Source organism: Ostrinia furnacalis, unplaced genomic scaffold, assembly GCF_004193835.3.
Source record: "Ostrinia furnacalis isolate ACB-3 unplaced genomic scaffold, ASM419383v2 OfSCF4536, whole genome shotgun sequence".
NCBI lineage: Eukaryota > Metazoa > Arthropoda > Insecta > Lepidoptera > Crambidae > Ostrinia > Ostrinia furnacalis.
In genome coordinates this window covers 408,592-433,142 of record NW_021134775.1, presented here as the reverse complement: position 1 = coordinate 433,142, position 24,551 = coordinate 408,592, and the positions used below count along the sequence as shown (strand labels likewise).

Here is a 24,551-nt window from a genome sequence, read left to right as displayed (position 1 = left end):
TGATTTCGTTTTGTAAATTGAAATTAAACAAACATTCCCACGACAGGTATGATAAGATCATTGTGACTATGAGTAAAAAATGGTAATATATTTTTATTCGCGTAAACAAAAAACTTTAAAACACAATAGTCCAGTTCACCAAGTTCAACGTCTCAGACAGCGTTAACGCGATAATATCCATGGCCGACTAACATTGGCACCAAATTTTCTACCTACCTTTCCTTTTCAACCGAAGGACGTTCATTGTTGAAAACAATCAGCTCTAAGGATTTCGGTAACAACAGGTAGTGAATCAATCGTGATTTCATCATCATCTTCATTTCAGCCATTAAACCATGGGAATCTTAATTTAATGTTTCATAGTGAATAATGTGCACAATGTGTAATGTGTGTTTCATAGTGAGAAAGTTATTTTTTCTACATTAAAGGAGTTGCCTCTTTCTTTCTCCCCGTTACTCATGTGGATGTGACTTTGAACTAGGACTGGATTTTCCTCCATATGGATAGGGTTGCAACCCTTTCTGACTGATACCCCGCTGAGTAAGTCTAGATAGGACATTTTATGAAGCGATTTGCTATAGGTAACTGCGTGTATCATAAGAAGGAACTGCAAATGACTCAAATTCTCTCGCCTGCCTGTCCTTTTCCTGTAGCCATTAATCATACCAAGATTTTATATTTAGACAACGATTAATCGAAATTGAGGCCATCTAAGCTCAGGCTTTGAAGCCCATGTCAAATGCGGGCTTAGGTCTTACGTAAAAATACTAAAAGCTTTTAGCTCTATGCAAAACGTCCACGCACTGCCTTCACGGCGCATTTCGAAGAACAATACACAGTTTATGCAGAAGAAAATGTTGGTATTTCGAGTTAGTCATTAAAGCAGCACAAAATAATAGTTCCTGTGAAATCTGTGCCGTGAATAAACATACCGTGTCCCAGTCAAACACTTGGTCCGGATTTCACCCTGGAGTCATTGTGATCCGGTGATTAATTACCATGACAATGAGGCTGTAAAATGTATTATTTATATCCCAAGGATATGTATGCCAGCTATCGCAAGTTTCCATGTTTCTATTTTGTGTAAATTAGAAACCTGACGGTTTTCAATCGCCACAAAAGCATTAAAAGAGGCGGTTGCAAATTCTGTTTCACGACACGACACACGAACGACTTTGACTCATCTTTTTGCTAATTTAAGTACCGCGAATTTCAGGTGCGAAAGTGTGTATTTTTTTTAAATTATTTTTTACAGAACATAAAATTATAATTATATTAATATTCGTGTCGTTCGTGACATTTGCAGACAATTTCTACCAATTTCTTGTATTTTTTTATCGATTACATTTTATTTACGCTGCAGTCACTGTCACTCATTTTATTGCTTTAAATCATAACTTTTATTGGCTAGATTATCAGTTTAATCTTAATCTACCTAACTGTTTACATTGAAAGCGGTTAATCCCCGTGGATTTAAAAAGATTTTCCGAATCACAAACTATCTATAGCCCGTAGTTCACCTATCCGGCTCTCTTTTAGCATTTACTGTCCTTCTATTAGATCTTCAACGACATGAGAAACTCGCACAATATGATTGGATCAAAATTTATGGTGTGCTAACTTTGCTACGTCTCTTTCTTGTTTACTTTTTCTACCATCAACCAAGGTAAGTTACTCAGTTATGGCTACGATGTTATTTTATACACCGTGAAATTTTAAAAGCCCAAAAATAAACATCAACCTATAGAGGCACTATTATCTAACTGGTTTATGACCTCAATGAACTAATAGTATTTATGGTAGTATGGTAGAGCTACAATGAGTGATAAGAACGAGACGACGATAGGTTAGTGGTAGAAGCTGGATGCGACATGTCCAAAGTTTTTGTTCACGAATCCCCGTTAACGCCAATTGGAGCTTGTAATGGGGAATAATGAACTAAAAAAATCCCCTTATATTAGGATTTTATTTTGAACGTAATGGGGATTAATGAAATTTTTAGTTCATTATTCCCTAATAAGTCTCCCTAAGGGAATAGTGGAATAAGCCGTCCAAAGCAGAGTTATTCATCATCATCACTTTAGCCACATCAATCAGCATTCGAGAGGTTTATTTTCAGCAGTGAACAACTGCTAAATATAGGCACCCGTAAAGATTTCCAGATTAGTCAGTTGGTAGAGGCCTGCATCTAGTCTTCCTGCTAAAACAGAGTAAACATAGTAAAATGGCGCGTATTGAGAGAGATCCTACGGCTATATGGACTGATGATCTGACAGTTAGCATGCTGCCTAGGATTCCTCGCAAAAGGATAATTGAAGTCAATTTAATATGCAAAAATACATAGCACAAAAACGAATACTGGCTCATAATACACCACGTGGCCCAAAAATCCTGGACTTTCCCACTTGTCAAGAGTTTAAAACATTCCTATCTTGATCTTGAGGTTAAGTTCTGGGTTGCACTGGCCATTATTATTCCGTGCTATGGCGTACTAATATGGGGGGTCATGCCCTAGTCTAACTGGATAGCCTTGACCGTAGTTCAAGAATTACATATTAATGGCCGCTTGATACAAATCTCAGTCAGGATCGGTTAACGATAACGCCCGAAATTCTACTGAAATACAGACGTTTGTGATGATTTATTATAAAGTTATCTTTGCAAGTAATTTGTTAAATTAACATATACAACGCTTAACACCTCGTTATCGCGCTAAACATGTGTGATTGAGTAATTATTTCATTCAGACATTTGTTTTCTCTTTCTTTAATTAGTTGTCTGGCTCAACTTCCTGAAGTGCCGACTGTAAAGTAGATATCAATTTATTCATAATGGATTTCATTATAATAAATTAATTATGTACAATGCTTTCATAATTTTACATAATGATAATGTTTCGGAAACTGCTGAAATTTTGCCGATAAGTAATATTGAACTCATAAGAAGGCTCAAGGTCACCCAAAGAGCGATGGAGCGTGCTATGCTCGGAGTTTCCCTGCGTGATCGAATCAGAAATGAGGAGATCCGTAGGAGAACCAGAGTGACTGACATAGCCCACAGAATCGCTAAAATCAAGTGGCAGTGGGCGGGGCACATAGCTCGAAGAGATGATGGCCGCTGGGGCAGAAAAGTTCTTGAGTGGCGACCACGAGCTGGAAGACGTAGCGTGGGCAGGCCTCCCACTAGGTGGACCGACGATCTGGTGAAGGTCGCGGGAAGTACCTGGATGCAAGCGGCGCAGGACCGGTCTTTGTGGAAATCCTTGGGGGAGGCCTTTGTCCAGCAGTGGACGTCTTTCGGCTGAAACGAACGAAGTAATATTGATGACTTTATATTAACCTTTTGACTAGTTACACTGTAATCTGTATACAGTACAATATTTTCATTTTATCATTGTTTTATACAACAAAGATAAAACATAGTGGCATGAATTCCTCCATTGTATGTTTAACTTGATGGTCCATCGCCCGTAACTGTTTTTCTAATTGATGGTCCACCATTACAACAAATTGATTTGAGCGCGACATAAACTTACGATTTCCATTCTCTTCCAATGGTCATGAAGATAGGAACTACAATCGTCCTCAGGTACCTCATCTTAGATTTTTCCACTTTGTCCACCTGAATGAAATGGTTCCAAGGTGACATGAGGACACTAAAAATTCTACTTTCTTCACCCAGGTGAACAAAGTGTCAAAATGCCTCATATTAGCCTCAATTTCTAAATTGAGGTTTAAGCTCTAGCTTATCCTAAATTGATCCGACCACGAATCGAACCTTGGAATCCACTTAGTTTAAATTTACCGTGGCACTGCTCCATCAGACCGACAACTTAATTACCATTTACTAAATTCAAATTCCAGATTTTATTGTGTAATGTAATTCCAATATCATTTTCACTGTCCAATCCAACACGCAAAGTAGAGACAATAAAAATATGATATATTATGAAATTGTGGATGTTCAGTGCAGCAATGTCTACAAATGAGATTACCTTCCACAATTTTATTGTATAGCGAATTTCAAATTAGCAAATACCATTGTATCCCACCAATGGTTCTCCCTAATAATTGATGTTTGTTTGCATGCAGAACTGTAGATTGCCTCCATTGTGGTGTTTTATGAAAATGGCGCAATGATACGTCAGTCAGTTAGTTTGTCACGACTTGTTCCGACCCAGTTCGGTTACACAACTTACACAATCTGCGAGATCTGTACGGTTTTAACGACTCTGATTACCTACCTGAGATGACATCTTCATTAAAGTGTTTAGAACTCAACAAAATTCAACCTAAACTTCTCTTAGTTATAAGGGATCAACACTGTAGAATCGACTTTTCACATCACTATCGTTCGCCTGTAAATTTTTTGTTATAAGAAACATAAAAATTTACTCGTAAATTGCCTCTTCTTACACGCATGTGTGTGTATATTAATATCAAAATTGTTATCGATATTAAAATTTATAGTCTTTAAAATTTACACATTTTAGTGTCACTTTAAACATGCATGTTTCCTCAATAATTTAGGTGGAAAATAATGCAAATTGGTGCTGTAAAGCAGGGTCGGTTACGGTTTTAAATTTTATGATTATGATGCAGTTTTGGCTAACAATAATTTACATTCAGGGTCGATAGGAATATGTTGCTTCTTTAAGAGATATCAATCAACCTTTCACCTATTGATTGAAATGCTGATGATTGAGAATGAGGATTTTCAATATACCCTTTTTCATTAAAACCTCATTACCCGATACGGCAAATAAATTGCAAATTCCGTGCGCAAAATGTGACGAGGATAAAAATTGCGAATCACTTTTTCTTAATTCGCATGACCCCAATGATGGGGTCCAAGCAGACATGCGAGTCGTAAGTCACCCATTATAGAAGCAAAGCAGGAAAAGGAACGTTGCTAACCCAGTGGCCAACTGGCGAGGCGACGTCGGCGCGCACACCCGCTCGCTAGCAGTCGCCACCGGTACACTCGTGCCAGCGCGCGCAGCCAGATAACTGATTAAAGAAAAGCTGTTAAACAACTACGTTATGACTGTACCGTAAAGTGACAACCCAACGATGAGCAGCTCGCCGGCCAGGGGTGCCGCGCTCCATTGTTTTGCAAAACGGAAAGCGAAGTACGCGCCGCGCATCGCAATTAGGGAAGAGAGTTTCGGTGGCATGTGAATACAAAGTCCTCCTCGGTGCAGCGGACGTTGAACGAATTAGACGCAGCAAGATCGAAGGACGAGCGTGACGTCAGCCAATTGCGGATTTTGTTTAGGACGAACAGTGTTTGTTATTCGTGCACGCGACGGAAAGTAAGCGAAATTTTGGCAGCGGAAGCCGCGAGCGCAGTTACGTGCGGTCGGTCGATACATTTAGCGATGCTCGCTTGCCAAGGACATAGTAGTTCAGTGTGAGTGTTGTTATCAAGGACATATTAGGCACTTGGTGTGGTGAATGAATATTTTTGATCCTGCATTGTGATATTGAGGTAAGTCTTCATCTTGGGATAGAGCGTTAGGTTTCAAGCTACAGTGATCGTGATCGTGAACAACTGTTTCTAAGCATGTTCTCCTCGTAGCTACGAAGCGTTTAATTAACCCTAGCCTAATTAGGTAGAGTTAATTTAATTTACTTTTTTACAGTGTTGAAGTTAATTGAAATAATAGAAAAGCCGATGAAAAGAATATTGTTGATTAAATTATATCACCAAAACGGAATGAAATATTAAACAGTGTGTATTTCCGAATACTTGAACACTGCAACGAAACATTTTGCAGGGAGAATTGTTAATGTTAATGAAAGTAAAAACGATTGCCGAAACGGTAAATGTAATGCTAATTATAAACAGTTTTGTTTTCGTGCCAAAGACAACTAACAATTTCCTATTTTGCGCGTGGCTCATGAAATATGGATTCGCGAGCATTGAGCAATTAAATTGGGAGTTGTTATTTATGTCTTGATCGTAAATTGAGCCAGAGATAAGCTGGACAATGTTGATTTTACGGTTGCATAATTGAGTTAATGCGACTTGAGTTACAACATAAAGATGTTTATCTGTGATATAAATTGCATTTGTTGCATCCAGCTAACACCACTTAGCGACGATAAATGAATTGCATTGTGATTTATGTTTGAAGGAGGCTTTGGGTGTTGGTGATATTAATTTTCCCTCAGAATGTTTTGAAGATGTTCAATATCTTTATGTTTACTAGTAAAGATAAGGTACTATATCAACAGCGATTTGTTCAAAATTTTCGAGTTTTAGCTATTTTTAGTGAATGTAACATTGTCGCAGAATGGTTGTGAGTTGATGATATTAATATTTCGCATGTGACACTTTATTCTAAGCTTACTTGACTTAGTAAACCAGAACATGTCAAATACTTGCAAAACCACACTAAATAAGGTCATGCGTATTGCGCTAGTCAATATGCGATTTAGATAATTTCAAACTTGATACAACATAAACTTTTGTAAAATTAAATATTTTTATCAGGTCGTGGTAGATCATAGAATGCAATTAATAAGTCAGTGATGATATTTTTAAAATTAATTATGAGATAATAAGTTATTATTCCTTAACTCCAATCGAGCCAATTACCAAAGAACAGGGTATCTAAAACCTATAATTTTAAGATAAACCTGTTCGCAAACATCTTAAATGTATTAATCACCGATTCCAATTTAATTGTGTTTAAGATGTTGTACTCGTACATGTTTACGACTTTCTACATCAAATTCATCAGTAGCAAGTTCTTCCTCGAAGTTTTGATGTAATGATTCAAGATATTTATTGTTCGTTGTCAATGAATGAAGTTTAGTTATATTTGTTGGAAATTTTCTAACTTGTCCAACTGCCAAATTTTATCTGCAACATTTATGTGGTAGTGGTGCGATAAAGCGGTCCTCGAGTTAAAGCAATAACACATTTGGCGGAGATGAAATGGCGCGATGCGTGCGCGCATTCTAGCTACCGTTAAGGTTGCCAGGCATCTGGAAAATGACGGACTTTGATTAATTTATTTATACTTATCATCATCATCATGATCAGGTATTTTAGTATCCACTGCAGGTTCACGAGCCTTCTGGTTTATCACAGGCAAATTGAGAATTTTCCTTTAAACTTGTTCGGGAGATTTGCTGATGTTTGCATAATATTTGTCTTATACTGATAAAATTCAAGGATCAATCGAACCCGAACCCCGAAAATTAATGTTATATTTAAGCTGCGTTTATTAATGTCAATTTGATCAAACATTTACTTAGATATAAGTCTAAATTATCCTTATCTTATCCAATTTGTTTTTGTATAAGAGTGGAAACCCTATTCCAAAGGTGAATCTAGATTTTCTTAGGTCAAGCTATTGTTTTAGACCTCATTGTATTGCTAGAGGTAGCGAGAACACATGCCAAAAGGCGTCGAACGAATATTATAAAAATTAATTAACTGTTAATTTTATGGCGATGACTCTTTTATGATGCGAACAGCTAGGGACTGGAATTCGCTGCCTGCTGCTGTCTTTCCTGAACACTATAATCCGGGTCTTGTACAGGGCCGATACGTATCATCCTAGACTGCATCCCACTTGTCATGCATAAAAAAAAATTAAATTCCTAAATTTTTCTTCGCTCGTTAACTAACTCATAACAATCTACACATCATCATCATCATTTTAATTAATAATGAAAAAATTACAAAGATTAAAAGATCTATCTTGTACAAAAGCTATAATTTGACGATAAATAATTTATACTCTATTTGCTAAAGATATTTCCCCGTTATGTATAATGTGCGTACATCGATTAAATTACGTAATGAATTCCTTAGATCTTATAGGTTTCAATGAACATTAGTTTAATTGGCAGCGATTACCAATTAAAACAAATTGTTAAATAGATTTATTGTTCCGAATCTTTCGTTCACGCAAACTTAAGTGAGAGATAGTGATCTATGCAAGCATCTTGATTGGTAGAACATGTTAGCGTGCAAATATATCAAGCGAATGAATTATTGTGTATAGAAATAGGGATTGTTGACTCTGTCGTTAGTATTTACACATATTTTATTTTTGGAAATATTATAAATACGGTAACAGTAATAGGACGTCATGATAGCCATATAGATAGGGTTTTAGTTGATAGTTAAGTAATAAATCAAGACCTAATTGATTTGGAAATGCGCCGAGTTAAATCAAAATAAATAAAGTGTGTCTTAAATTTAAAGATAGAGGACGGTAAGATGTAAAATAGCGTAAATAGATACAATCGAAATGGGTACGAGTCCCTAAATGACCTGATGATGGTGAAGAGAAATGGGCATGGCACTTCAGGAAGACATCGAATGTATAGTTTTTTGATAGAGCGCACTAGCTAGCACGTTGCTATATTGTGCTTATCTTTAGCCTAGGCGCAGACCATCGATTTTGCGTCGGCCGATAGTTTAGTCGGGCAGTTGATCAGTATGGGCATGTATGGAAGTGCGCACATTACGCCGATTCGATTTGGCCGATTCTTCATACAAATTAAAATCGGGCCGAACTATCGGCCAACTAAAAATCGGTGGTCTGCGCCTAAGTAGTCTTGGTAACAGTTTGTGTTTTGAGAACGTCAATGTTAATAACTGAAATGGAAATGTAAAAACACAACTGCAATTTACTCTTAACAATATTGGAAAACTATCATCGTTGTAATTTACATAAGTTTCTGATGAGAAACTGTAAATCTGCTATACCTTTTACGATTGCCAAGCCAACCATCCTTTTGGTATTGTGGTAGGGTAAATTTTTTGAAGTCCGTGAAAGCGCTACTAGGTATGCATACTAATGAATTTCGTGAAGCAACTCCGAAATAAATCGATATCTGATCAATTCTCAGGTGACATACTCGGTAGGTACTGTTGCGAATGAAACAGTGTTTAGCGAATGACAAGTAGGTTTTACGACGACCTAAAGATTGTTATACAGTTGATGCCACACGAAATTAATTTACCTTCCTTACTAGATTTTTTAACGAATTATTTCGTGCTTTTCAATTGTTTAAGTAATATCATAATCATAAGTTAGCTATAAACGTAGTATTTATTACCAATTCGTATATTCCCTTCCTTATTTTTAAAGCACATAAAAATTTAATGCCACTGAAACTCGAACACGATCATATTAGGTAATTTATTGGTATGCTCTACACGCGAGATAGCATCGATCACAACAATCGGAACTATACCGTTCCACTCATCAAACTGTATGATTTATAATCGATTGTAATCTGAATCAAACCGGTTCACGTGTGACCTGCGAATCTGGTCTGGGATATTATGCGGGTCCAGGCAATCGTCTCACTTGACCCGTAACACATTCTGCAAGTCGGTCAACAGGTTTTATCCTGGCTACCTCACTCGGCACGACGACATTCCCCTCAAATTGTCTACTCATTTAACATTTTAAGAGACCGCCCACGATTGAAACAAATTATTCGTATTAATCCTTTATTGAAACGTAAATTCATCAAAACGTTACGATTTTTCAAATAAGCGACTTATTCATTCATTCATCTCTGAAATATTTCTCGTTGTACACCTTTTTAAATTCTGATGCACACGGTGCAATGATTTCATAGAAAAATGGAGGCACTCTATGGTAGACAGATTTGTGTCCTAAAACTATAATTTTGAATGTAAAATGAGCTAGCTCGTCTGTGTCTTTTGATAAGGTATCTTTTGAGCACAACTTGACAGCAAACTTCATGCTTGATTTAGCAGGTACTAATGATTCCATAGGTGTAATGCAGAACAACTTCTTCATTTTCGTGGTCAATTTAAATTTAATTGTAACAGGGTAGAGTCTATGTGTGTTGGTTATCACAATATCGTCTTCACAAAATCCATGGGTGATGGGAGATTTCGACATGTCTAGTATTCGAGGATATATTTGTATCGGGTGCGGTAAGACTTCAGCAAAAACTTTAACAATCTTTGTTATTATGACCTCATCAGTAGTGGTATCACAAAACTCCAAGTCATAGTAATGGTGGTGGCTTCCAATGCGTTCTGGTTTCGTAAAAGACACATTAATCGTTGTTTTTGAATGTGGTTCTAAATATTTATAAGTGTTGTCAAACACAAACGTATCTACAGCGAGGTCTACTATATCTTCCACCACTAAAGCAATAATATCTGCAGTTTTGATAGACTGAATTTCTTCAGCCGGATTTTCTTTTAAAGCTGCCAATATTTTGCTTTCCGTGACTATTTCGTTATCTTCAACTCTTTCAATTAAACTCTCTGTGTTAGGACTTATAACGTCTATTGACACAATACTATCTTGGCACTCTCTGCTAATATTCACTATCCGCTTTGTTATGTGTAAGTGATAAGAATGGCTATCATTGACAGATATTTTTAATTTGCCAGTCGGAAAACCCATGTCTTCTCTTATTTGCCACAAATATGCTGGCGGAATATGAACTGCCTTTGATACGGATGCTTGTCTTGATAATTTAAATTTGCTCTGAATAGGAATACATAAAGCCTCAACGGGTGCTTCTTCTAAAACTTTTTGACCAACTCGAAAATATAACATGGAAGAAAACTCATCGACATTTTGAAAAAGTTTAAAAACGAATTTAAATGTTAGAGCTATGCCTGGATATAATCTTTTAGGAGTGGCTGGTATAATTTTGATTCTCTTAAAGGGCGAGTCGTCTGTTATACACATGAATCTGATGTTCATATACTCCGTTGTGCAATTGACAACTGAAAATTTTATGATTTGTTCACTAGGTGATGTGTTAGTAATGCAAATCTCTTTTGGGAAACATTTAACTGATTCAGTTTGATTTAACAACAACCATTCTTTAGACTCTCTTTCAGCCACCGTTTCCAACTCTTGAGGCATGACATAATAATCGAAAATTACTTCTTGAGACCGCAGAGGAGATATGAGTTTGTGTTGATTTATACAAATGCTCACAGGTAGATGTGATGTTACAACCGCTTCGGTTTCTGTTTCTACATCAGATTTGACCACTGGTTCTGGCTCTAGAAGTTCAGGCAGAAATATCTCAGTATTTTGATGAGCAATTGATGTATTTTCACTGATTTCTCCGATTATTTCTTCAGATGGATGTAGGTAGAAATCTGGTTCAGGTTTCATAGATACTCTTCGTGATTTCTTCTGAGCAGTTTCTAACATCCTCCACTTGTTGTATGTTCTTGCTAGTTTGTCGGTAAGCGCAAACGGCGAGTCTCTCGTCGACTCCACGAGGATTTTGCTTATCATAACGTATTTGCGTTGATTTGCATCTTCAATTTTGCGTTTGCAGTCGGTGGTCATGACGTGTAATCGCTTCACAAGGTCCTTCCATTGCGGCAAAGATCTAAAATCAATTTTATACTTCTTCTCGATGAATTTTATTAACTCTTCCACGTTTGCTCCGTAGGCATTACCATCTCTAATGCGAATATGATTGCACTCGGATATCTTCATTTTGAATATCCACTTTACAACTAGGTGAATGAATATGAAATTATAATAAAATATCTGCGTAGAAAACTGTTTATATTTATGTGGTTTTATGTAAATGTCAGTAAATGTCACGAATGATTGATAGCGACGTGATTGAACTTTATAAAGGAAAAATGAAAAGGTTTTCAACGAAGTACGTTATTTATGGGAGATGTAAATACAAAACCTAACATGTCGGTTGTTTGATGAGATAGAACGTGTAATTTGTTATTATAGCTAAATAAAACCGTTCAAAAAGGAAAAAAATACACATTTGGTTAATTATTGATTAACATTAAAATATTATTGACAAAAGGAAAATGCCCATCTGTGGAGTTATCCAAGCAGCATTACTTGAAAAATCCTCTAACATGGTAGAGATGCAAATTATACGTTTAAATAATACCAACCCGATTATTAATCTCCACGTAAATGATCCCAGATTGGCGATGGATCCAACAGTACCCCGAGTGCTGCTCAGCATAGCCCTAGCCGCGCTACTGCCTATGGCATCCCCGAACGTCCAAGACATCCCCAAAGAAGACATACCCCACTCCCGGCAGAAGAGGATACTGTGGATCACCAACGATGGCCGCCTGGCCCTACCCCCGGGGACCACCATGGCCATTACACCGTCCATATCAATGCCTTTTGTGAGGCACCCGCCCAAAGGATTCCTGTCAAATATGACAGTTAGTTTTCCTTTTACAAGTAAGTACTTTTACGCAAAGATTAAGCAAAAGAATTTCACAATAAAAATTTTGGTCCATTTTTTTTACATTATTATTTGGATTCGTTGAATTTTGGTTTACGGGACATCCCACCACTGTAACTCCTGTATAGCCAGGATCTACAGTTTGGTCTCCAATAAAATCCAACCAGTGAAGGTTGAGTAGTCCCGAGGATTGCTGCCTGAATCTTGGATTGGCACAGTGACATAGGTTATGATAGAGATAAAACTAAAAGTTCAAATAATATTTCATGAATTAAGTCTTAAGAATTTTGACTAAAGAAAAGCTGCTTATTATCTTGAAACGAATTAAACGTTTTCTAGATAGGTTTTTAGAAAGAGATGTGTAATCAAAATCATTTACAGGTACATTGAAATACACCCTGGACTTCCAAAGTCAGTATTGGTATATTCAGTAGGAGTTAGTAGTTTTAGAAACAAGTAGCAAGTAGCAATAACCCAGTCTACAATTTAATTTAGCTAGTTGTTAGACATTTAGAAAAATACATAAAATTTGACGAGCTAACTCCACAGGTAATTTCATTAGTAATAACATTAATTACAAATTAATATAGATCCAACTGTATTTAAACATAAAAATTGAAGTAAATATAAGTAGTAATAACTCTTGTATCAAAAGGAATGCTGAAAGTAATTGAGCTATAAATTATTACTTTTTAAACAATAATAGTAATAACGTTGTAAGTAAAAGCTTGTTTTTCAGAAGTAAAAAATCATTTTACGTTTTTCCGTGCATCGTAAATTCATCATTTAATAAAACTTTCAAAAACAACCCACATTAAAAAGATATTGATCAATAGATACCGCTTATAATAAAAATAATTACTTAACGACAACAAAACCTGTTTGAAATTATTCCTTTGCTCTTTTTCTAAAAAAAAACTTATTTTCACAGTCGACTTCGACAAATTAGGTCTGACAGACAACGAGAATCCTTACGGCGCTTTCCCGCCAATCCTGGCCCGGTCTATGGGCAGGGCAGCATTGTCCATGGCCACAGACTATGTGGGTCAGTACCTGGAGAGACGGAGAGGGAAGCGGTCCGAGGGTTCCACGATCAACCCCGACGTGGAGAGAGCTGTGCTTGACAAACTACATGGAGGCGAAAGGTGAGATTTTTTTTTTATATTATAAAATAGTTTGCGAACTTTGAGTTAAAGTACGATGGTTCATGATCAGGTCAGGATAGAGAATCTCAATGAGATCGTAGTAGCAAAAATTTTAAGATATTAAGAGCGTGATAGTCACAGGACGTTCACTGCTGAACATAAATTAATTGATGAGTATGCTAATAGAAACTAGGGATAAGGAGAAACTGAAGAAGCAAAATAAGTAGCCATATTTGATAGCGACGTGGTTTACGATTGGTATACCATAATGATACCCCCAATTTCGAAGAATACACAATTTACCGAAGCTCCGTTAAACCAAAGGACTCGATTACACGCCCATAAAAGGACATACAACGGGTCCTCCTAAATCTGGGACAACGAAACCTGTACCACCAGGCCCACACACATTACTTGGAAGTCGGCACGTATAAGGGCCCCACGTGGTCCGACGATCGTGACCAGGGACTTGACTTATTGATTCCAACTTTCACTCTCCTAATAGCAGACATCATCAGGTATTCCACACGCGGAGGCAGCTGGCTGCAGCCATAGGAAACGTCTGTTGGTCCCATTAAACATTCTATCAACGCTCTCAAATGAGGCGCCATTATTTAAGTGCTTTATAGTTTATATAAAATTTGTGATTTAGCTGAGGAAAACGTAGTTCCTTACGATTGGAATATGCTTGTCGAATAAAGCAGTTTATGCAATAAGTACAAAGTAACTCTTACAGGGCTGTGATTTTTAGACAGACAAGTGATTCTGTTATTAAATTGCTATTGGTTTTATTATCCTATCTTTTTTTTTCTTTTCAGAGCCCTTTTGTACGGCATTGCTGAGGATCTCCTGGCAAACTTCGGCTTATCAGGCAAGGAGTGCCTGTTGCGGGCTATATGTGAGATACAGGCCCACCCTCTCAAGAATTTCGGTTTCGTCGGAGAAATTATGAAGTTATTCTTTACGTGAGTGAGATTGTTGATTACTATCTGATGTTGATCTAAAGTTCATGACTATTTTACTTCCATTTACCAAATTTTATCTTCGCTGGTCGGCTGGTACCTGTACTTCACAACAATCAGTTCAATTTTGCTACTTAAAATAATTTGTATAGAGATAGCTTTAGGCACAGGAACAAAACGTAGGATAGTTTTTATCCCGCTTTTCGAAAGGGATTACGCTCGTGATAAAATCTATTTGTGGAAAACCAACATTTATAAGGCATAATTCGGGCATAGTTTTTTTTCTATCAGGGTGCATACAGTTTTCCTTTTTCAGTCCAAGCAAATCCCCATACGCAAATCTTCTAGAAGAGTATGTGGAGGCAGAACGAGCTGGCAGCCAAGCTGGGGGCGAGTGCTGGCCATATTTCCGACTTTGCCCTAAGAGTATCTTCCAAGCATCGCCCAACAAATACTCGTAAGTACATACACACTTTTGGTAACTATATTTTAATAGACCACAATGAGTAACCTTATGGTAGGTATATGCTACCCTTATGGAAACCCTAATGATTTCCTTGAAATAATGTAAGACAACCCGTAGACTACAGACTTTTAGTCAGCCGATACTTTGGTACGCTTTTAATTTGTATGAGGAATCAGCTGATATACCAAATCATTGTAATGTGCGTACTTTCATGTTAATACTGAATTACTGATTAACTGCACAACCAAACTATCCGCCGACAAAAAGTCTAAAGTCCAATGGGTGTCTAAAAAGTTTTTTTTTTTATATTTCAAAGAATTTTAAGACCATAAAAGACAATAAACCATTCATAAACAATTCAGTAGTTGCATCTTCAAATCTTATTCTTACATATTGTTACAGAAAAGACGCAGAAGACCTTCACAGGTTTCAAAACGAACACAACATAGAAGAGAACAATATAGAAGAAGTACAAGCAATGTAGACAATTGTAGTGATTTCACGAAGGCGCGTGAGCCAGTAGAACCCAAATGTAGTGGTAGTGTACTAGTGTCCGACCAAAGTTGTTTGTAAAAGTGTATTTATTGTTTATATCTAAGTGCCATTCTTATCTTTTAGTTAATTGTTTGGAGTTTAACCTATTTCTATACCACCCAAAGATTCGAGAAACCTAACTTGTGCTTCCAAATGCTTATCTTCAATCCAATACCCGCTTTTATTTGTTGGGGTTTTAATTTATATTCTAACGTTAATTTAATTGTATTTATGTTATGTTGCTCATTTTATTGTTACTGTTGCATTTTTAATTGTAAGAACATCTTGGAAGTCCTACGTAGCTAGTGATTTTTAAAAATTGTTAGGATTAAATTGTTCGTACATATCACCTGTCAGTTTTCTTTCTACATCAAAAAATCTAGTCCGTGAAAATACCAATTTTCAGCTTCGTTGCTCAAAAATAAATAGTACCTAATTATTACATTACATAATTTACATACGATTTTGGATAAAACGGGAAATTACTCTAAATAAAAATAATGATGAATCTGTAATCATCGGACCACTACTAATTGCTATGTTTTTAAATATCTGAGTTATAAGCGACGACTTTTTTGGTTAATCAGCTACTACGAGTACATGCATACCTACTTACAAACAAGTATTTAGTTAAAAACAATTGACTATCAATTCAGTATTAGCATCTTCTACTCGTTTAATAATGTCGGTGAAAAGCAACTCTCTACTGAAAATTGTGCTGTCAAACAAAATGGCAAAGAGGCGCGACGAAGTTTACAAACCTCCGTCAGGGGGCGTGAAATGAAAAGGTTAGGTCGCCCGACAAAATCTATTTTAGGCCCGAAATATCTGCTATGATTAAGGTAAGGGCAAAAAGTGTTTTCCAAGTGTGCATTGAAGGTTTTCCATGTGTTTGTGTGATGAATTCATCGTATAACATTCCAGGTTCAATATGTAATGTTCGTATACACAATTATATTGGTTACAATGCTGGGGACGGCTACGCAAACGAAAAGAAGTCACTCTGATCAGTCGGTCAAAGGATACATCACTGAGGTGAGATAAATGAAAAGTGTATTGAAAATAAGTGTCAAATAACATCAAACGATATCGTGCGCGAAAATCAATATCCTGACATGAATGTGTTTTGCAGAGGACGTGCTGGTGGAATGAAGTGTGCAAGGAGGAATTTCAAACACTATTTAGGTGTAAATGCCCTTCGTGGTCATATTGTCGAAGTCCAGGAAAGTATTACAACGCAGTTTGCTCAATGACGGAGACGGGCTACATCTGGGACCAGCCAAATTCCGAGTGGCGTGGACAGTGATCAAGATACTCTTGGCTCCCAAAATCTCAAAAGCTAGCTCCCTTATAACCTAAACGTTCGCAAAACGCCCAAATGTGCCAAATTTACAAATTCTCAAAGTGCCACATCAGCTCTAATCTCCGATTGTGCCACGCTCGAACAACGATTCTAATTTGAGACTGATTCACTAGTAAATGAAATCAAATTTCGTCTTATATTTTCATAATATTTAGCCTAAGAGAACCTATTTTTGTTTATTTCCTTGAATGTTCGTTGTTGTGCGTCTCTTATTGTGTAATCTTAACTTTAGTTGGATACTTGTTAAACTTATGTGAAAATAAAAATATGTTTATGTAATGTGTTGTTTGGTCGATGATTCCCCAATTTTGACCTTGAGAGTTGTAATAAGGCTTGATACTCTTCAAGCCGGAACTTGGTTGGTAACACGCATGCGTCGAGTCCAACTCGCGCAATCAATATCGTGCCACTCCGGCAAACAGCAAACTAATCTGAGCAATAAAGAGGACCACAACAAATGGGTAAAATGGTGCCAATAGTGTTATTGGTGGTGGCTTTTGCTGGCATAAATTGTGAGCCAGAAACGGTGAGAGATAATTTCGATTATTTCAATTATGGGACGAACGAAGACAACATGCTTAAAAACTTGGACCTTCACCCGGTAAGAAGTACAATTTTAACTTAATACTTATCCAGTTTTGGAGGGCATTTCTTAAAGGAACGATTATACTTTTAGCCTAAAGACGAGATTGTTTTACGACCTCAAGAAGTAAAAGATTGGCCACAGCAGTCTTTGAACGTTGGACAAATAACAGCTGTGTCGATCAATTCTTTGGGACAGCCTGTTATATTTCACAGAGCTGAAAGGGTATGGGACGAAAGGTGAGCAGTAAGCATCCGTAAACTACTAAAATCAAACTAACGTAACACGTAATAAAATTGGTATTTCCTTGCAGCACATTCAACGAGTCAAATGTGTACCAAAATTTGGATAAAGGACCAATAATTGAGGATACAATTTTGATCTTGGATCCACTGACGGGATCGGTGCTCCACAGTTGGGGTGCTTATGCTTTTTACATGCCACATGGACTCACAGTCGACCATCACGACAATGTTTGGGTTACCGACGTCGCTAAGCATCAAGTTTTTAAGGTATGCGTGAGTTTTCGTAACGTTAACTTGTAGGTCAAGTTATTGTTCAAATATGTTTATTTGCAAAATGAAATCCATTAAGGAAATACAAGGACCTCTCTGAGAATCAATCAACAATAATTCTGAATTCATCGACAATAATAAAATATCATCAAAGTAAATGTAAAATTGATCGATTTTTAAAACATAACTAATGTAGATATTTATTTACAGTACACTCCAAACAACCACAAATACCCAGTCCTGACGATCGGAGAGGCTTTCACAGCTGGCTACCCTTACAGACGTAGAGTTCTCCTCTGTATGCCCACATCGGTTGCCGTGGCAACCACTGGCGAGGTCTTCGTGGCTGATGGGTATTGCAACAACCAGATCCTTAAGTTCAACGCAGCAGGGACCCTTTTGCTGGCCATACCAACTGACTCTGATACCTTGACGCTGAATCTGCCCCACAGCGTGACTTTACTGGAGCATTTGGACATTGTGTGTGTTGCTGATAGAGAGAATATGAGGATCGTGTGCCCCAAAGCTGGACTGAAGAGTTACATCAACATGTTCGAGCCAGCAACGGTTATTGAGGACCCAACGCTGGGAAGGGTGTTCGCGGTGGCTTCGCAAGGAGATACTTTGTATGCAGTGAATGGTCCCACATCGCAGAACATAGCTGTTAGAGGGTTCACGGTGAATGCTGTGTACGGAACCATTATGGATACTTGGGAACCGAGCACGGTGAGTTATTTGTTTTAAGTTGTTAACATCTAAAGGTAAATAGCACACTTATCAATCTGGAAAGGGATCAACATCGTTTCGCCTTTCGTCATGATGCGAGGCGTTTTTACGGTGCGGATAAGTGTACGTTGCAGTACAGAGTTTAATACAAAGAACCGCCTCAAGTTGATACGGTTACGATCCGTTTTCGGGTTGATAACTGTGCGACGTCCTTAAAGATCTTCTGAAACAAATTGTAGTTTCCAAAACTTGCCAAATGTGTCAATCCTCCTTTTGAAAAAGTTTGCTATCTCCCCCTACAACCAAAAATCACCGTACTTGGAAAGTGGCACTTCTATAAAATGTGTTGTGTAGTGTAGTTATAACACCCTACAGGCTGTTCCTAAAGTGTATGAAAAGGACATGTTATACGTATATCTCAAAATAGTTTTCTTTCTTTGCAGGGCTTCACCAACCCTCACTCCCTAGCCGTGACAAGGAACGGCTCACACTTATACGTCACCGAAATAGGACCCAACAAGATCTGGAAGTTCGAACTAACCGACGTATACGACAAGAAGTAGAACAAATCTTGTGCAATGAATAAAAACATAGAAATTATTTTGGGAAAGTGTAAAATATGCTCGTACGTCACCGAGAATATAATTCGCGGTGCATTGTATTGGACAGTTATTAAGAAGATGGAAATATTATTGAAATATGTAAAAGAAATATACGTAGCAGTTTCATTTAGCTTAAATTTTCAATCTATGACATTTATTCCTTTAAATAGTAAAAATATATTCACCCTATCCATAGACTATAGACAAACTATATCTAAATAAGTATATTGTGTGGTGTGTCACAGCCAGAACTCGCAGGCAATACAATAATAATAATAATAATGACTCGACGATCATTGTCCCGATAGTTGTCTCGGCAAACGGGCTAATAGCGAAGAGCTTCGACCAACATCTAAAGAAGCTCTCGCTAGATGGTTGGCTCAAGGGTCAGATTTAAAAGGCGGTGATCCTCAGCACGGCACGCATTGTCCGGAGGTTCCTCAGCCTGTGACCCTGACCACCGGTAGCTTGGGCCCTGCTCCGCTGCCAGCGGGTTAACTATTTTTAAGTTTTTTTTTTATAATGTATTTTTATTTTTTGATAATAATTACATTGTAAAAAGAAAAAATTAAAAATAAGAAAGTAAGATGAATAAAGGAATAATAATATACCTAGTTTATTCATCTATATTACTTTAGCTTTCAATCAACCAAGGCCTCTCCTTCTTAGGATCTCTGTGCACATTTCTTATTCAAATGCCTCATATTTTGGGTAATAAAATTAAATAATGCAAATCAAATAGCTGCTCAGCGTATTTTGTACTCCTAATTCACAGGGGGAAACATAAAGACAAAAATACAAAATTATCTGTATTTTTGGACTCCCCTGCTCCTTGGTCTATGTAATAAATATTTGGTTTTTATCAAAGCACATAGTCACGAACTTTACACGAGTGTTATGCATGGAGTTTTGTCTGTAACATAAATATAAATAAAATAGTTTTATCTACGCACTATAAAATTATTATTAGACTACCTAGAGATGTTCAATATAAAATATTCATCATATTTAGTGTAATTATAAAGATGTAAAACCAAAATGCTTCAAATACCTATTAGTAAAATTCTAGAAGCGTATATTAAAATAAATTAACATTAACTTTGTATTATGTATGGACGGCGGCACATAAAACTTAACACTGTAACATCTTATACGGTTCTAATAAAAGCGATTTTCCAACAAAATTAATAATCAGATGTGCTGGCGTCAGTACCTAAGATATCTACCAAATATCGTATGCAATTATGTCATACGAGCTTCGAAGTGGAGTAGTTAATTTCTGAATTATTAAATTATTTTTAATATCGGAAGCAAAGGTCCAATAGAATCACGCACAGATTAAAATTTAATACTCGATTGGAGTAGAAACGTAATATAATATAGACGGAATTGAATTCAGTAATTTTCGTAGAGAATTATTCGCGGCAATTGAAGTTTTTATTGCCAAATAGGCATAAAAATTACTTTAAATAGTTATTTTACTATACCAATTGCGATTAAGAAAAAATATACTTGCTATGTAGAGTCCGTATCCTTAGAAAATCTAGAAGGACCAAACGATATTGGTACTTGAAAAATTATATCTTACTTCGAATTAATTTTATTGAGTATTTATTAGACAAAAGAAACAAAAATAAATTAAATGAATTACTTAAATGTGGTGTTTTATTTTTGTTAATGAAACAACTTTCTCTGTAGATTTAGATTTATTGCACCTTAATTAATTAGCCATGTTTTTAAAACTATATTTACACGATATTAAATAAGTTACATTAAATACAATACACATAGGTATAATCAAGTAGGTATACATAAATAAATAAATATTTTAAAGTGTCATTTAGAGCTAACTGTAACATTGACTACGTAATTATGATTCATAATTAAACAGGTATGTATTAAGATTACACAGAGATAAATAACATACAAAAAACTAAAGTTACATACCACTTATAGTTCATATTTTCGTTTCTTCATAACTTTCATGAAGAGCACCATATCTGGAACAAAAAGTGGAATATTTTATCCTGTTTTTGTTACAAATTAAATAGGACATCATTCAGCTTCATCGCACATCAGTTTCGGTAATTAAAGATACAAAGTCGCCCTAGTAGAAGATAAAGTATCTATTATGAAACATTTTAAGACTCCTTGCAGACTAGAGACTTTTAGTCGGCCGATAGTTGGGCTCGATTCTAATTTGTTGAATCGGCTGATACGATTCGTGGTCTGCGCCTAAGCTTGATGTACTAGTGAGGACCTTACTACAGTGCTGCCATCTTGGTACGTGCAAATGCGTGTCTTTCTACCGCTTCAGCGCTCATCAGTAGGCGCCACTGCCTGAGCCACTGAAGGGTGACAGGACCTTACTCTAAAGAGACTCCAACTGGTGAGACCAAATACGATAGCCCTCAAAAGATTTAAGGCTGGAATGAAGAGTAGAGAAGTTCGTATTTTAGGGAACTTGTCATGTTTTTGCGTCTTGAAATTATTGGTTAGAGAGCTCACAGACGAGCGACATTATGTCGGCAACTGCTTGTGATAGTGGTAGGCGAATATAGTCAACTGTCGGCGACAGTCTCCGAGTCGCGCCCTAAGCAGTTATACTTGTTGACACTCTGACTATACGTTAGTGACTGCCAGTCTTCGAGTCGCGCCACTTTCGTTCAACTATAATTATAGTATCCAATATGGCAAAAATCGGAACCAGCGCTCCGGTATTTAAAGTGGTGCCCCCCTATCAATGTCACGGGTGGGTCAGTTCAGTGTATTGGGTCTATATTTGCAACTTAAGTCAGCAAGAGTATCCTATCTGATTATCCAACATCATTTTTTAAATTATTTTATTACTCACTTATAAAAATGGCTACGACAACAGCTATCATGATCCACAGCCAGCACTTCCAGGCGCTCCGGCTGTGCTCCTGTAATCTGGTGGATTCCTTCTTCAAAGACATCATGTTGCGGTCTGTCAGGTCAGATGATTTCTTCAATGCCTGAGATTAACAAAAAAGTCCAGCATTTCTGATTTTATCTTCCACAAATAACTCGGTATGTAATAATCTGTCAATTTAGCCCTTATGCCTTAGCCTAGGCGCAAATCGCCGACTTATAGTTGGCCGATAGTTGAGTCGGGCTCTTAATCAGTATGGAGATGTATGAAAGTGCGCACATTACACCGATTTGATATCGGCCGGCAACTATTGGCCAACTAAAAATCGGTGGTCTGCACCTAGGCTTAAACCCCGATCTCAATTATTGTAAATTTCTTGTGAAACATGACATAACTTGTGCACTTCATCAGTTACATTTACAACATAATTTTATACTGATTTGTGATTTTGGTTAACTGCATTTCACACCAGTAAAGAATAAATAACATAGTTTACCTCAGTATCTGCTTTAATAATTGTGCTAGCAATTTGCGACTGCTCCTTCAAACTCCTCGTAAGCATGACCATGTTCTCAGCCACCTTCTCCTGCATGTTCTGGTGGTATTTCAGCAAGGAGTCGATGTCTTCTTGGCTGCTGCTGTTGCTCGTGAAGTTTGGTGCTTTTATTATGTTCCGTTTACGAAGAGCATCGTCTGGGTCCTCTGTAATAAAGATAATGGAGATTTTTTTTTTAGTCTGGTAGTTTATTACCAGATAATTAGTGATAAATGTAGATGTTGAATTGTTGACTTTATTAAAGTTTTTTTTTTTAAGAGAGAGTGGAATAGTTTCTCGCTATTTTGTACGAGCAAACTGTAAAAGTACATGAGTCACTAATATTTACAAAAATGATGATGATGATGATGATGATGATAGTTATAAAAGTATTTAAGCTGTAGGCCTCACAGATATTAACTTAAATAGTTAGGGGTGTATCAAGTTTGGGCCTATAAGTACTCCCTATTGTAATGTTAGTTTTGGATACTCTAGGACTTGGTAGCTAGCTAGGTTCACTAATACCACCTAATCTAAGGTAAGATTAGTTTTGGATACTCTCGAAATTGTTAGTTAGCTAGGTTTGCTAATATCACCAGGGGGTATGTAAGCTACAGATTGGGTGTTCCTAGTCTGGGGTTTAAATATTTTTTTTTTTATATGACAGGAGGCAAACGAGCAGAAGGATCACCTGATGGTAATTTTCACTTTTTCTATTTAAAAATAATACAGCTTCTGTGTGAAATTGAATATTGTATTGAGCCAAATCTTTTATCGTTCATTTATTCTATCAATCGTCAAGTAATTTTGAAGTTCAACATACCTAAACCAAACAATTCTGATCTCAGTTCCACTCCGTACTTGGCTACAGTCTTCTGGTGGATCTCCTGGGCTGCAGCATCAGCGCTGACTGTCGCCACACCGTGCGACAACTGCTGGACTGCTTCCAGCTAAAATTGTAACGGCATAACCTTCAGAACTAAATTATTATTACTGATGGGATTACCATGTACCTTAATTTTAGTAGGTAAGGTAGGTACATGGTAGCAATCTCTTCAGTAATAATAATTATGTTAGTGATCATGAAAGTTTAAAACAACTTCAGAATTGAACTTTAAAATACACAGATTTTATAAAACTCAACATTTTCTGATCGTTTAGGTAGTAAGTAAAAAACTTATTTTCTTTCTTTACCTTTTCAATAGGGCTATTTAGAGTGGCTGTTTGGATGAGGCCTAGCAGGAAAGAAGTCCTTTTAGTGTACTCAGCAAGTTCATCTTTAGCTGGTTTGCTGTAAGAATAAAATTTAAATTAAGAATTTAAATATTTCAACTTAGTCAAACATTGTACGTTACGTTGATGATTCTTGTGTCTACATACTCAGGTCCAGTTTTCAGCTCAGTCATCATCTCAGTCAAAGCTTCCACGTACTTTCGGAGCCTCCAGTTGGAGTCCACCGGTTCATCCTTGGCGATCTGCTCACATTTGTTTAGCAATTGCCGTACGTTCATTTCTAATCTAGATTTTTTTGGCTGCGTCTGAACGCTTCGCGTCGGTTTCTCCACCATTGTGCTATTTATTTAGCAACTATTCACACATAAAACTATACTTGTAAGCAAAAATCAATATTTTCGAAAAATCCAACTTCGAAATCGAAAATTTTGCACGTCACCACAGAATCTGTGATCTATAGATGACCCACGCTGAACTGTCCCGCCAAACTCAATGACAGGGGGGCGCTACCATCGTTCAACTATATGGTTTCCAACATGGCAAAAATCTGAACCAGCGATCCGGTATTGACGGTGGCGCCCCACTGTCAATGTCATCGACAGGACAGTCCAGTATTTTGGAACTATATCCATATATTCTGTGCACGTCACCAAACCTGTCAGACAGCTGTCAAAACAACGAACTTTGACAGTTAAAGTGCCGCGAAAGAAAAACAATTGAAAAAGTAATTGAAGATTCCGTGGAGGGTAATTGAACGGGAAGCATGGTCGATTTGA

General features: G+C 37.0%; 5 protein-coding genes across 6 annotated transcripts; 3 read left to right on the top strand and 2 right to left on the bottom strand.

Moving 5' to 3' along the window:
* The first annotated feature begins 4,923 nt into the window (after positions 1-4,923).
* Positions 4,924-15,664, top strand: LOC114359658 (uncharacterized). 2 transcript variants are annotated; one of them, XM_028314133.1, is made up of 7 exons: positions 4,924-5,490; positions 11,946-12,214; positions 12,600-12,629; positions 13,150-13,363; positions 14,182-14,328; positions 14,642-14,782; positions 15,194-15,658. In XM_028314133.1, the coding sequence occupies exons 2-7, from the start codon at positions 11,953-11,955 to the stop codon at positions 15,273-15,275; spliced, it is 876 nt and encodes a 291-aa protein (XP_028169934.1). In that variant the 5' UTR covers positions 4,924-5,490; positions 11,946-11,952; the 3' UTR covers positions 15,276-15,658. The 2 variants fall into 2 exon arrangements, with proteins under 2 accessions (XP_028169934.1, XP_028169935.1); XM_028314134.1 differs by lacking the exon at positions 12,600-12,629 and having other exon boundaries at positions 4,925-5,490; positions 15,194-15,664.
* LOC114359660 (uncharacterized) lies at positions 9,545-11,492 on the bottom strand. The gene has a single exon (XM_028314137.1). The coding sequence runs from the start codon at positions 11,483-11,485 to the stop codon at positions 9,545-9,547; it is 1,941 nt and encodes a 646-aa protein (XP_028169938.1). The 5' UTR covers positions 11,486-11,492.
* A 361-nt stretch (positions 15,665-16,025) lies between the features above and the next one.
* LOC114359659 (uncharacterized) lies at positions 16,026-16,936 on the top strand. Its single transcript, XM_028314135.1, has 3 exons — positions 16,026-16,167; positions 16,250-16,360; positions 16,458-16,936. The coding sequence occupies exons 1-3, from the start codon at positions 16,159-16,161 to the stop codon at positions 16,629-16,631; spliced, it is 294 nt and encodes a 97-aa protein (XP_028169936.1). The 5' UTR covers positions 16,026-16,158; the 3' UTR covers positions 16,632-16,936.
* Positions 16,937-17,080: 144 nt separating this feature from the next.
* LOC114359644 (Peptidyl-alpha-hydroxyglycine-alpha-amidating lyase 2) lies at positions 17,081-20,604 on the top strand. Its single transcript, XM_028314112.1, has 6 exons — positions 17,081-17,289; positions 17,365-17,510; positions 17,585-17,783; positions 17,997-18,512; positions 18,956-19,385; positions 19,713-20,604. The coding sequence occupies exons 1-5, from the start codon at positions 17,146-17,148 to the stop codon at positions 19,073-19,075; spliced, it is 1,125 nt and encodes a 374-aa protein (XP_028169913.1). The 5' UTR covers positions 17,081-17,145; the 3' UTR covers positions 19,076-19,385; positions 19,713-20,604.
* Use1 (Vesicle transport protein Use1) lies at positions 20,423-24,208 on the bottom strand. Its single transcript, XM_028314113.1, has 6 exons — positions 23,923-24,208; positions 23,737-23,833; positions 23,366-23,492; positions 22,504-22,709; positions 21,969-22,110; positions 20,423-21,114 (listed from the first exon to the last, which is right to left on the bottom strand). The coding sequence occupies exons 1-6, from the start codon at positions 24,108-24,110 to the stop codon at positions 21,065-21,067; spliced, it is 810 nt and encodes a 269-aa protein (XP_028169914.1). The 5' UTR covers positions 24,111-24,208; the 3' UTR covers positions 20,423-21,064.
* Between the last annotated feature and the right edge of the window lie 343 nt (positions 24,209-24,551).